General features: G+C 34.0%; 2 protein-coding genes across 3 annotated transcripts; one reads left to right on the forward strand and one right to left on the reverse strand.

Annotated features, from left to right (window-relative positions):
* Positions 1 to 223: 223 nt before the first annotated feature.
* On the forward strand, positions 224 to 6,622 carry LOC132609919 (uncharacterized WD repeat-containing protein C2A9.03-like). 2 transcript variants are annotated; one of them, XM_060324127.1, is made up of 10 exons: positions 224 to 381; positions 1,496 to 1,627; positions 1,819 to 1,986; positions 2,081 to 2,167; positions 2,644 to 2,778; positions 3,373 to 3,483; positions 4,020 to 4,111; positions 4,198 to 4,303; positions 5,350 to 5,436; positions 5,881 to 6,622. In XM_060324127.1, exons 2-10 carry the CDS (start codon positions 1,517 to 1,519, stop codon positions 6,292 to 6,294), a joined length of 1,311 nt encoding a protein of 436 aa, XP_060180110.1. In that variant the 5' UTR covers positions 224 to 381; positions 1,496 to 1,516; the 3' UTR covers positions 6,295 to 6,622. The 2 variants fall into 2 exon arrangements, with proteins under 2 accessions (XP_060180110.1, XP_060180111.1); XM_060324128.1 differs by lacking the exon at positions 224 to 381 and adding an exon at positions 494 to 514.
* Positions 6,623 to 9,092: 2,470 nt separating this feature from the next.
* Positions 9,093 to 12,803, reverse strand: LOC132610601 (12-oxophytodienoate reductase-like protein). Its single transcript, XM_060324917.1, has 5 exons — positions 12,711 to 12,803; positions 11,839 to 11,979; positions 11,175 to 11,344; positions 10,413 to 10,523; positions 9,093 to 9,950 (listed from the first exon to the last, which is right to left on the reverse strand). Exons 1-5 carry the CDS (start codon positions 12,779 to 12,781, stop codon positions 9,379 to 9,381), a joined length of 1,065 nt encoding a protein of 354 aa, XP_060180900.1. The 5' UTR covers positions 12,782 to 12,803; the 3' UTR covers positions 9,093 to 9,378.
* Positions 12,804 to 13,122: the final 319 nt, after the last annotated feature.

Genomic DNA, 13,122 nt, shown 5'->3' on the forward strand with positions numbered 1-13,122 from the left:
ATGTATTTACTATATTATTCTCATATTTTTTCAATAAATACACTCTAATCAATATTAATTATTTTTAATAATATTAATATTAAAAGTAAGATGAAAAAAATTTAATAAATTTTATTTAATTTTATAAATGAATAAGTAATTTGGGACATATATTTTTCAGTAACATGAACAATTAATATGTACCCTACCATCTCTTACAAACAATTATATACACCCAACCCAACAAATGGGTAGCATCATCATACCAACAAAACCACACATATTATAATAATAAAAAATAATAATTCACCAAGCCTATTATACATTCACATCGCCTAACAACAAGAAGCTTAAAAATTCAATCTTTATACATTTGGGTGTTATATTTGAGACAATTTTCTGGTTAGTTCTTGTAACTATTCTTCTTATGCACAAATTCCCAGTTTTTCTTTTCTTTGTTGGGTTTATGGTGTTATTACCAATAATCTAAGCATTATAGCTTTCTATGGTGATTTAGTATTAGGAGTTTCTCTAGGTAATTTAAAGAAAGAATTTTTATTTTCTTTTGTCGAATAATTTTCTTGGTTTTGCTATGTAAAATTGAATATTTTTCTTGAGTTTATGGACTTATTATAAGCAAAAATCTCAGTTTTTTAGCTTGCAATGGTGGTTTAATATTAGGACTTGTTTTGGGTAATTCAAAGAAAGATTTTTTTTTTTTTTTTTTATATTTTGTAAATGGAATAGTTTTCTTGGGTTTGGCTATGTATGAACAATAAGATAGGTAATTAAAAGTAGAATTGAATATTTTTCTTAGGTTTGTGGAGTTATTAGCAAAAATCTCAGCATTATAGCTTTCTTTGGTGAATTAGTATTAGGAGTTGTTCTGGCTAATTCAAAGAAGATTTTTTATTTTTTATTATTTTTATGGTTTTGCTGTGTATGATAAAAAAATAGGTTAGTTTGGAATTGATGATAGTCACAGCATTGTGTTCTTCCAATGCTCGTTTAGTTGTAGGAGTTTCTTGGTAGCTAAAATGAAGGTTCTTTCTTTTCTTGATTGGGAAACTTTTTCTGATTAATGGTTGTGTATGGCAGAGAGATAGGTATTCATAGTAAAATTGATGATCACTCAGCATTAGAGTCTTCAATAGCAGTTTAGCTTTAGGTGTTTATCTAGTTTTCGTCTCTTTTTGGGGTTTCTTTGGGTTAGGGTAGGAGATGTTGGGAGGGCAAACACTACGGGGGTGATGGGGGGTGGACGTGAGTTGTGTTGGAGGGTGCGGAGGAGACATTTAATGTGAAATTCCATTTATAGAATTTGTTTTTCCTGCTTCTACTAAAGAAGTCATTTTCCTCATCTTTAAGTAACTTCTTTTCCTAGAGAAAATGTTTTCCAAAAATTTTGACCAACTGAACAGGGGAAAATTGGAAACGCCATACCAAACACACCCTTAATCTACAAGTTTCATCAGGGAACAGTGCATTGGGTTTTATTTGACTTTCTTGTATGCAGGGTTGAAAGGTGTGGGAGGGCATGCGGATGCGGGTTGATCAATCGGATTACATGGAGGGGGTGACTGATTCATCGGATGAATTTGAGGGGGACTTAGATAATGAGGACACAAACCTTGACGACGATGATATGGTTAGTAAAACATAACTTGATTTACTTATTCCCTCTTTTAGCCTCTATTGAATGTTGCTTTGTTCCTCATTGGTTGTTTATAGTTCAGCTAATTATTGCTTTTGCATATGTTAGACTTGACTTGCTTGTTGATACTTATGTTATTCAAAGGTCCCTGATTTGAACATATTTTATTTCTGATGTTTTCTTAGCCAACAAAAGTGACTGATACATCAGCTGCACAAGCAAGAAAAGGAAAAGATATACAAGGTATCACATGGGAGGGATTGAACGTAACCAGGGAAAGCTACAGATTGACAAGGCTCGAACAGTACAGAAATTATGAGAACATCCCTTTGTCAGGGGAGGCTGTGGATAAGGTCTCCGACACTGCAATTTTTATACAATTTATTTAGTTAAAGGGCTTCCAATTAGTGAGATTCTCATCATTGCTGGTCATTTACACATTTTCAGGAATGCAAACAAGTGGAGAAGGGTGGCAACTTCTACGAATTCTTTTACAATGCTAGATCGGTGAAGCCTACGATACTCCATTTTCAGGTCTGCATTTACTCTGCATCTACTACGATAAATATTCTTACAATTCATCGGCATGAAGTAGAAAAGGAGTTAAAGAGAAAGATCACGTTCTTACAATTTTCATGTTCTATGCCTGACACAGTTTTCTTATTTAGTATTTTTTGTTTTCCCATTCATATTCAAATGAAAAAGAAGTGGTTTATTTGTTTACTCCAGTGATTGAAAAAAAATAATTAGGTTTCCAAATGAATTATATCTCTATTTCGCTATGCATGTCAATTGTTATCATCTAAGTGGTTAGATACCATATGCGATGGTTCGGCGGCTAGCATCTTTTACTTACAGTTTCAAAGTTTGGATCTTTTTCTGTGGTATTTCCCACCTAAGTAATGGCCCTTTTAAAAAAAATAAAAAAATAAAAAAATAAAAAAAATTAATTTGGGGTCAATTTTCTTTGTGGAGATCTTTCAATGACTTCCTATGACTCTTGTTGGCAGCTAAGGAACTTGGTGTGGGCAACTTCAAAACATGACGTGTATTTGATTTCGAACGATTCGCTTATGCATTGGTCTTCAATTTCCCGCAACCTCTCAGAAGTTGTCAACTTCTCTGGACATATAGTACCAAAAGAGGTAACTGAAAACCTTCTTTATTTTTGTTATGCTTTTACTTCTTTTTCCCTCCTCTTATGCGTGATGTACAACAACTACTACAACATACCCAGTGTGATCCCACCAGTGAGGTCTGGAGAGAGTGGGGTGTACACAGACCTCACCCCTACCTTTGTAAGGTAGAGAGGTTGTTTCCGATAGACCTTCGGCTCAAGGAAAGAGTTTATCAAAACAGGGTTGACAAATACAAGAGTAAAAAAAGCTATAATGAAAGTGTCGAAGAAAAGAAAAGTATTGACAGCAAAGTGAAGATAACCAAAGTAAAAGAAACAACAATAGTTGAAGAATAAAATAATGATACAATGTAATAATAATCCTCTTATGCATGATGTAGCATGGGAAAAATTGACTCTTGTGTGCATATTTCAGTACTCTGATTTATGGCTTTGTTGGTGGGGTCCATATGAGAGTATCCTCCAGCGTTCCCCACCGCAACACAGAAAGTAGTTCCTACTGATTTTTTCCTTTTTAACATTTTTCTCTTTGCTTGCATAACTATATCTTCTCTTTCTGCTTCGTTTTTACCTACTCCTTTGTGTTGCTTTGGGCCTCTAGAAACATGCAGGAAGTTTATTAGAGGGTCTGACACAAACCCAAATCAGCACGATGGCAGTGAAGAACCGTTTTGTGGTTGCTGGGGGCTTCCAAGGGGAACTCATTTGTAAGGTAGTTGGGATACTTTCCTGTTTCTCCTAATGACTGCTAATATTTGAGACTAGCTGGGTTAGTGAAACAGAGCTGGTTTGTTGGTGGAAACAGATTTTCAAAAAGTCCTTTCAGCTAATAGCCTGTTTGGCCAAGCTTCTTCAAGGCGGCCAAAAGTGTTTTTTTTAAATTTTTTTAAATTGCTTGTTTATCAAAGTTGAGGTGTTTGGTCAAGCTTTTAGGAGAAGAAAAAGTGCTTTTTAGTAAAAGTAGAAGTTTTTCTTGAGAAGCTGAAGAAGTAGCTTCTTCCCAAAAGCACTTTTGAGAAAATACAATTAGAAACACTTTTTAAAAGCTTGGCCAAACACTAATTGTTGCTCAAAAGTGCTTTTCAAATTGATCAGAGCCAAACACAAACTGGTTTTCGCCAAAAGTACTTTTTGAAAAGCACTTTTCAAAATAAGATGATTTTAGAAGCTTGGCCAAAGGCTATTAGTCCTACTGATTACTATGTACATTCTTGTGGTATTTTCTTAACTTTACTTCAAATATTACAGAGTTTGGACAAGCCAGGGGTTAGCTTCTGTGCAAGGACCACTTATGAGGATAATGCAATCACAAATGCCATTGAGATATACGAAAGTGTCAGGTACGTAGTATGAATGTTATAATAATCAGTTGCTGAGCTTAGTTTGAAACTTCAACTGATGAAAGTTAAGTATAAACATTGTGCAGTTGTGGGCCTCGTTTTATGGCAGCCAACAATGACTGTGGTGTGAGAGAGTACGACATGGAAAAATTTCAGCAAATGAACCACTTCCTCTTCCCTTGGCCAGTCAATGTCAGTTTTTTACGTGCTTTTACTCCAACTTATTGTTCTTCCCATTTCTTTGCCTTTTTTGACTTCCGATCATTAGTTACTTTTGTAGTTTTTGGTTGGCCGTGAAGTATAAATATTATTGTCCTCCTCTTCTGCATCATCATCATCACCATCTATTTTGTTGGTGAGCTAGATTAGTTTCATGAATTTCTAGTATAAGGCATTTTCTTAATTAAATGAAATTCTAGTATGAGGCTTTAGATGCACTACAAACTTTCTGGAATAAGTTGAGGCTGCAAGTGATTATTTAAGTTCTTTCTTATTTACTATGTGATTTAAGACCTTGTGTTGTGACAGCCCAACATTGGGCTTTTAGTATCTGAGTAATGATCAAAGGATTTATACATTCAGGTTTAGTTTGGTGGTAGATTAGAGGGGATAGTTGGATGAAGGCCTAGCATTTGAGGATAAATCCCATCATTCTCATTTGTTGACTAATTTATGGGGGATGAATATTTGAGATTTGGCTTGCAATGAGTAGTACAATCACCGTTTCCGATGGTGCAACTTCTTATATATTAGATTGCCAACATGATTGCTTTTTGCTCTGACATACCCCTGAGATACTCTTTTATGCTCAATTTCATGTTTTCCCTTTTCCACCTCATATGCTGCTCATTGTTGCATTTGTTTAACTACTCTTTTGACTTCATAACTTGTTTTTAGCTTGAAATTTTTTTTGCCGTGCTTTAATGGGCTATTGAAGTTTTTTCATTTGCTCAAAGCTCAAAGTCAGTCGTCATGGAAAAAGCATAACATATTTCCACTCGTGGATCCGGAAAGGTGGTCAACCCACCTAGTGAAGATAAAAAAGTAGTAAGTAGGGGGATATGGGTGGGGGTGGGGGTGGGGGGGTTTGGATATTCATTATATGTCTGAATAGATATTTAACTTCTCTCCAATTTTCATCTGGATTAAAAATTATTTCTTCCTATCTACATGCACAGATATTTCAGTTCTGTTTAAAGCTGCATCCTTCACGAGCTCATGTATTTATTATTTCACAGTACACCTCGATGAGCCCAGATAGCAAGCTTTTTACCGTTGTTGGGGATGATCTAGATGGTTTACTTGTTGATTCCCGCAATGGAAAGGTATTGTAAATTTTTAGTCATTACCTTCTTTAGATCCATTGAATCATTCTGATAGTACTATTGATCGTTAAATGCCAGAGGAAACAAATACATGTACATACTATTAAATCTTAAAATTCCTTTTTAGCTGGTTCACTCGTACTGGAACTACAGCAAAGTCAGATAAAGTGCAACTTTTTGATTATGTAAACGCATCATGTCAGTTCTGTTAATTTGGAAGCCCACTCCGAAGCATGTTAGGTCTATATGGTTATTGCACTTATGATGAGTTGATTATTTGGAAAATGTGTTCTAAAAAAATGCAAATATTTGCAATGTGCTGAGCTTCAAAATTTTCTTTTTCCTTCAAAGATAGACGTCTCTCCGTATTTTGGCTTTCATATGAGTTCTCCATTTGCTGAACTTCCAAAATCTGACCTAAGGGAGCTTGTTTACTGTTAGCAGACGGTGGCTTCTATTGTTGGTCATTTAGACTACTCTTTTGCTTGTGCATGGCATCCAGATGGACGTACATTCGCCACTGGGAATCAAGATAAGACATGTCGAATTTGGGACTTGAGAAACTTGTCCTCATCTACGGCCATTCTCAAGGGAAACATCGGTGCTGCTAGATCTATCCGTTTCTCATCTGATGGAAAATTCCTGGTAGTGGCTGAACCTGCAGATTTTGTCCACATTTACAGTACTGAGTCAGATTACAAGAAACGTCAGGAAATTGATCTTTTCGGTGAGATAGCAGGGGTATCTCTGAGTCCGGACGATGTGTCTCTTTACATTGGAATCTGGGATCGAACATATGGAAGCTTGCTAGAATACAACCGAAGGCATTCCTGTAAATATCTTGACTCGTTCGCGTAGTTCTTCAACCCTTTAGGATAAAAGGGTTCTGCAGTTTATTCACATTGAGCCCCAATATTTTGCACAAATTCATCCAATTAGTTCAAGGCACATGGTTATCAGATCTTGATCTGGGCATACTATGTACAGTTACACCCTGAGAGTAAGCTTTGTTTCTGGTGGTTATATACAACCTCTCTGATGTACCATTTTGCTTCTCTTGTACTTTGAAATGTTTGCTAGAAGAGAAAAGAAGAGCAGCATATTGCAGTACCTGTCAGAGGAATACTGAAGTTAGTGATAAGAAAAAATTTTATCTTGAAAGATAGTACAATGTTTTGTTTTCTGACTTTAACATTCAAAGGCCCTAGGGCTTCCGTCTAGCGGTAACGGTGCAACTTGCGATGTGTTGGTTAGGCGCATGTCACGGGTTCAAACTTGTCGTAGCTAGAAGCCTCGTATTTGAGTAGATGAGGGTTTATTATCCATCGAGTTTTGAATCATGTGACATTGATCCTATGGAAATTCTTGGTTATCAAAAATAAATAAATAAATAAATAAAGTGAACCTTCAGGCTCAACTTTTTAGTCTGGTCATAAGAAAAAAGGAAAAATAAAGTGACTCGAGATTAACTATTTTATCGGGACTAAGTATTACAAAAAAATAAATAAATTAGTAACTCCCATATAAATTATTTTTTGCAAGTATTACATACTAGTAAGAAGGTGGAGAAAAGGCCATAAATAGTCCCTTATCTATGGGAGTAGGTCTAAAATGTCCCTTAACTATACACTTACCGATTTTAGTCCTTTAACTATCCAAAAACTTATCAAATTTGGTCTCCGTCTATTTTTTTATACAAACAGCGTACAAACTCATAAACCTTCATGAGATTAATCATTAAACCATTCCTCAGACCTATATTTCTCTCTCGCTGCTTCTTTTTCCTCAAGTTTTTTTTTTTTTTTTTAAAGAGCATTTTGGCACTAGTGTCGCTCTCGAGTCTCTAAAATTCGAAAAGACAAACTCAGGCACAAAATTTCTATAACCATTCTTCTCAAACACTACTAAAAAACTGGTAAAAACCGACGGAAAAAACGGATGGAAAAAACCAACAGAAAGACCGACAGATTTTGTCGGTTTTTTCAATAATTTTTTTAAATCTTTTTTTTCTTTAAGAAAACTGACGGACTGCGTCGATTATTTTTTGCACAAAAATGCGCGAAAAAATATAATTATTTGTTATATTATTTTCTAAAATAAACCGATGGAGTCTGTCAGTTTTTTATTTTTATTTTTTAATTTTTTTATAAAAAACCGATGGAGACGGAGTCCGTCAGTTTTTAGAGCGAAAAAACAGTATAAATTAAATCAATGTAAATATATGAACAAAAAATATCAGTGGTCTAGTGGTAAAGCCCTTCAATGCCAAGGAACATACCCGAGTTTGACTCCAAGTTCCTATGGAACATAAGGAATGTAAGTCCGGTTTTTTTTTTTTTTTTTTTTTTTTTAACAAGAGGAACTTGACGAAAAAGAAGTAGGGAGAGAAATATAGGTCTGAGGAATGGTTTAATGATTAATCTCATGAAGGTTTATGAGTTTGTACGCTGTTTGTATAAAAAAATAGACGGAGACCAAATTTGATAAGTTTTTGGATAGTTAAAGAACTAAAATCGGTAAGTGTATAGTTAAGAGACCATTTTAGACCTACTCCCATAGATAAGAGACTATTTATGGCCTTTTCTCTAAGAAGGTGTTTGACATCAAAATTACTAAATTAGTGCTAGCTCTTTTCACTATGAAATGTCCATAATGAATAATTCTTTAATGAGCTAGTGACGTTCGTTATTTAACTTCCATATTTGGCTATACATGATATATTATGTGTTATAGCATCTGTTATGAGCTAGTGAAGTTCATTATTTAACTTCCATATTTGGTTATACATTTGCAATTACATCCTTAAGTCAAGCTTTTTACATAAAAGAAAAACACAGTGATATTTAGTAAGTTCATTTAAACACTTACCATTTACATTAGACATCCCATTTAATTAGCACTGATAAAAATAAGAATCTTCAAGACTTTAAAGACATCTCAGATAAGACACCATGTTTCATCAATGATTTACTTAAAAAAAATTAGATAACAAGAAAATTGAAGAAAAATGCTATAATTTCTCATGAGAAATGGTAATTGTAGGATCTAGAATACAATGCAAATCTCGTTGTTCCAAATCATAAATGAATTTCCAAATGAAATTATAGATGAAATTTGATAGTATAAAGATCGCCCATCGTCGTTTTCTTAATCATTTGTTTGTCAGCTAAAGCGTATTTTATAATGCGAAAGCTCGTTATCTTGTGTAACATGAAGTATAGATTAGTCGGGCCAGAAAATTCTAAATACAAGAAGTTGTGTATCAATCATCTTCACTTTCTATCTTCTTCATTGAATCTTTTCCATCTTTTAATTTGTCAATAGCATGAGAAGAGATTTCAATGGAGAAGATGGAAGTGGAGACGATAGATATGCAATAATATTTAGTCTTGCTCTTTTTAATTTGGTGTTTTTGTTTCAATTTGGTTTTATTTGATGTGATTCTTTTCTTTTATTTAGAAAACATAATATATTTGAAAATTAGAAAATGGATGTAGAAAAACAAGAAAAGGAATGTTTTTTTCTTGGTGACATTCATTTTATTTGTTCTCCTAAAAAACAAGGTATGAAGCACCATTTCGAGTATATAATAATAATGGGAAGCAATATAGATAATATGATCAGCACACATTACTTCAATATTTATCTTACAGAATCAAATAAGTTACATCGTAATTTGACTTTTACTCCACATCCAAGAAGTTAGTAAAATCATCACCACTTATTTTACCCAAACAACTAGAAAAGTAAACTACAATCTTGAATAAATCACACAAAATAAGTTTGCCTTTTATTTGGAAAACAATCACGGCTAGAAACACGCATATTTCTGGCAGAATTTTGAAATTGTACTCGTCGAAAACAGTTTCAACAGCCTTTTCGTAGAAAATCGTCAGATTTACAACGAAAATATCTGTAAAAAATTCGACGTATCTCTAATAATTAAGCAACTTCAAGACATGGATAGTCAGTGTAACCCACTATTGGATCAGTCTTATAAAAAGTGGTCCTATCATGTTTGTTCAATGGCCCATTAACCTCAAAACGTTTAGGCAAATCAGGATTGGCCAAAAACAAACGTCCAAATGAGACCAAATCTGCATAGTTTTCAGCAATAGCCACATCTCCCTCATTTTTATTATAGCCACCAGAAGCAATAAGTGTCCCTTCAAATGCCCTTCTTATAAATTGAAGACAATTATTACGAGGTTCGTCCCTTGACTCGAACACATGAAGATATAAAACTCCGAGCTTAGTGAGTTGACTTGCCAGATAAGTCGCAAGAGCTTCTGGGTTCGAGTCTTTTTTACCGTACACTTCCGATAAGACGGAGAGTTTTATTCCAACTCTATCTGCTCCAATTTCATTCACAATTGCTCCTATAATCTCAAGAGCAAATCTACAACGATTCTCAATGCTTCCACCATATTCATCAGTCCTATTGTTGACTTGATCATTCAAGAACTGTTCAATTATGTAGCTGTTTGCTGAGTTGATCTCGACTCCGTCGAATCCTGGAAGATTTGATTTTATAGTTCATCATAGATGTTATTTAATTTAAGTTATAAAATCATAATCAGGAGATCATTAAAAAAATCACGGAAGAGATCTGTAAATAAAATACATGAGATAATCTTTGTAGGGTCATTTAAACTTTGTATTCAAATAATATAAGTGGGTTAGGGGATTATTTCATCATCAAAACCTTCAAGGAGGATTATAATGTCAACAGGAAAAATGAACGATTGGGTAAATTTTCTTTTGTCGTATGAGTATAGAACTTAATAGTAGTAAATAAAAAAAGAAGTCATAGCCAAGATAAATCTCAATTTTTGGGTGAATCACTGAGGTTCCAGTGTTACTACATTTTAAATCTGTCTCTATGATTATGGGAAATTTAGCATCAAATTAAAACTATAATAGTAGCATATTTTCCATATTTTATTAATAAATTAATAGTTAAATAGAAAACTCACCAGCTTCAATAGCATTGCGGGCTGCAGTTGTAAAATCATCGACAATGAGAGAGAGTTCATTAGTGCTTAGTTGCCTTGGTGTCGGTTTCACGTACTCACCATCATCAGGTACTATGCACAAATATATAGTAAGTAGTAAATAACAATATTATTTGGATACCCTGAGTAATAAGCAAGACATCACACATGTACAAGACCATTCACTAATTTGTTTTTTTCTGTTACTCCGTAATAATTATTCCACGATTATTAAGGTGACTACATCACATAATACATTCCCCAGCATGATTAGGTCGGGACAGTTGAAGCGTGTATAACATAAAATGAAGGTTCCAACATTAGGTAACTCGATACCAGAGATATTTTTGTTCGACTCCACTATATTTTATGTTAAGAAAATATAATGTATCTTGAGGTCCAAAATTTAAGTTCTATGGTTAAGTTTCTTAGCATTTGAAATGAGTTCATATCAATTATTTATTGCAATTTCAGTGAATTTTTACACACAAATTTATACTCTGCATAGAAAGTACTGGGTTCATCTAAGATGAAACCAGTACTTTGAAGTTGCATCCGCCCCTAATTTGAGGTTATCGTTGTAAGAAAACATAAATTTCAAATCTTCAATTCGCCTCAACCAAATATGTTCCTTCTTAACCCCCCGGCCACGAGCTGTTATTGGACAAACATTAGGTAACAATATGAAGGATATGTCTGACTGGATTCCATGTTAAGAAAATGTATTATGTGCTTATATATTACCTGCAACAGGAGCCCAACCGAAAAGGAAATTGTTTAGTCTTGAGTCGGATAGCTTCCCTGGATGCCAAATCTGGCAAAAAAATATACCACCTTTGCTATGAACTGAGTCAACAATGGATTTCCAAGCCTCTTTTTGATGTTCTGTCCAAATTCCAGGCATATTTGGGGACCTTTAAACATAACAACTTAATTAAATCTCAATCCTAAGCCAGAAAAAAAAAGAAGCTCAATTCTAACTAGTTAAGGTCAACTATATGAATTATTGATAAAAAATTGAAAATATGCACAGTTGGCGTAACAATTCCAGTGATGTGTTGTTTTCGATAGAACACCAAAAATATACGCAAAATGCATTTATAGGTTGCGACTCAAGGATAAGGCATATGCAAAGAGTAGCCAGAAGCTGTTAACTATTATAAGTCGCATTTTTGGAGAGCCCAACACGGATGCGGTTACATTTTTGAAGAGTCCGAGCAACATAGGTCAAACTATATATATGCAATTTAGAATTTTATATGTTGCTTTCCGCAATTAGATGCGATTAGAAGTTCCGTTTGTTGATGTTATGTGTTATAATAGCATTTTACTATAACAAAAATATATGGACAGACAAAATCGTTATAGAGAGGTTCCACTGCGGCACACAATTAGAAAACTCTTTTACCCTTTGGAGATATCAGAGGCACTAGCTGATTCAGAAATGAGAAAACCCCCCTTAGTGGCTCTTTGAGCGTAATATTCAATAGCATGTGGCTGTGGAGTGTTATTATATGATCTGTTCCTTGTCATTGGTGGCATCACTACTCTGCCAAAAAAAAAAATATATATGTTTAGTTCTATCAAACAAAAGACAAAAAGAAAAGAAATATATGTACGTTTATGTCACTCATCAATAGTTTGACTCATTTATGCTATTAAACTATTAGAAATGACTCATTTATGTCACTCATCAATAGTTTGGATCATTTATGACATTGCCATTACCAAAATGACTCATCCATCATTTTCATTAACGTCGGTTTTATTATACCAGATATGACACGTGACCTCCAATTAGAGGTCTACATCGTTTAATTAAATCAGTCCAATTTTAAATCCAAATTAATAAAAAAAATCCGACCCATACACCCAATCCACCCACAACCATCTAGTTGGAGGTAACGTATCATATCATATCATATCATATCATATCATATTGTAAAACCAGCGTTAATGAAAAATGGCATGGATGAGTAATTTTGGTAACGGTGATGGCATAAATGAGCCAAACTATTGATGAGTGGCATAAATGAGTCATTTCTGATAGTTCAATGGCATAATTGAGCCAAACTATTGACGAGTGGCATAACTGAGCCATTTCCGATAGTTCGATGGCATATTTGAGCCTTTTTCGTAATTAAAATAAACATGCATCAGAGTGAAGCTGCAGAAGGAGAAGGGAGGTCAGTTAAACGTAACAACCTTCATCGATTTTTTTCAATATATATAAGTTACGTAAATATTAAATTTAAACGCTCTTAACAAAAAATACAGCACCTATGAGAGAGCTCGAATCTCCCCATTTTGTAAGGAGTGAGGAGAGGAATTGGTGTGGAGTTTGCTGCCATATTCTCTAACCTCTCAAATTGATTTTCTTTTCTTGTTTGCTTCATAAAAGTTGCAAGTATTCAAATTTATAGACTAGCAATGCCAATTTTTTTAATGTGTATTCTATTTTCTAATATGCTAACTTCAAGGGGCAAGTAACATGATGCTGTTCTTTAACGATATCCTAAATAAAATTTTGTATCATTTGTTCTACAACTTGGAAAATAATAATTTTATGACAAGCTGTAATTCATTACTTTGCGGAATAGTTCACATGATATTTTGAATATTAAAAAAAGCTTGAATTGAGTGCCTTTTACCAGTTCTTACGCAACTGGTTTTTTTTTCCTTTTCGTGGTTT

The sequence above is a fragment of the Lycium barbarum genome, chromosome 9 (genome assembly GCF_019175385.1).
Source record: "Lycium barbarum isolate Lr01 chromosome 9, ASM1917538v2, whole genome shotgun sequence".
Lineage (NCBI taxonomy): Eukaryota > Viridiplantae > Streptophyta > Magnoliopsida > Solanales > Solanaceae > Lycium > Lycium barbarum.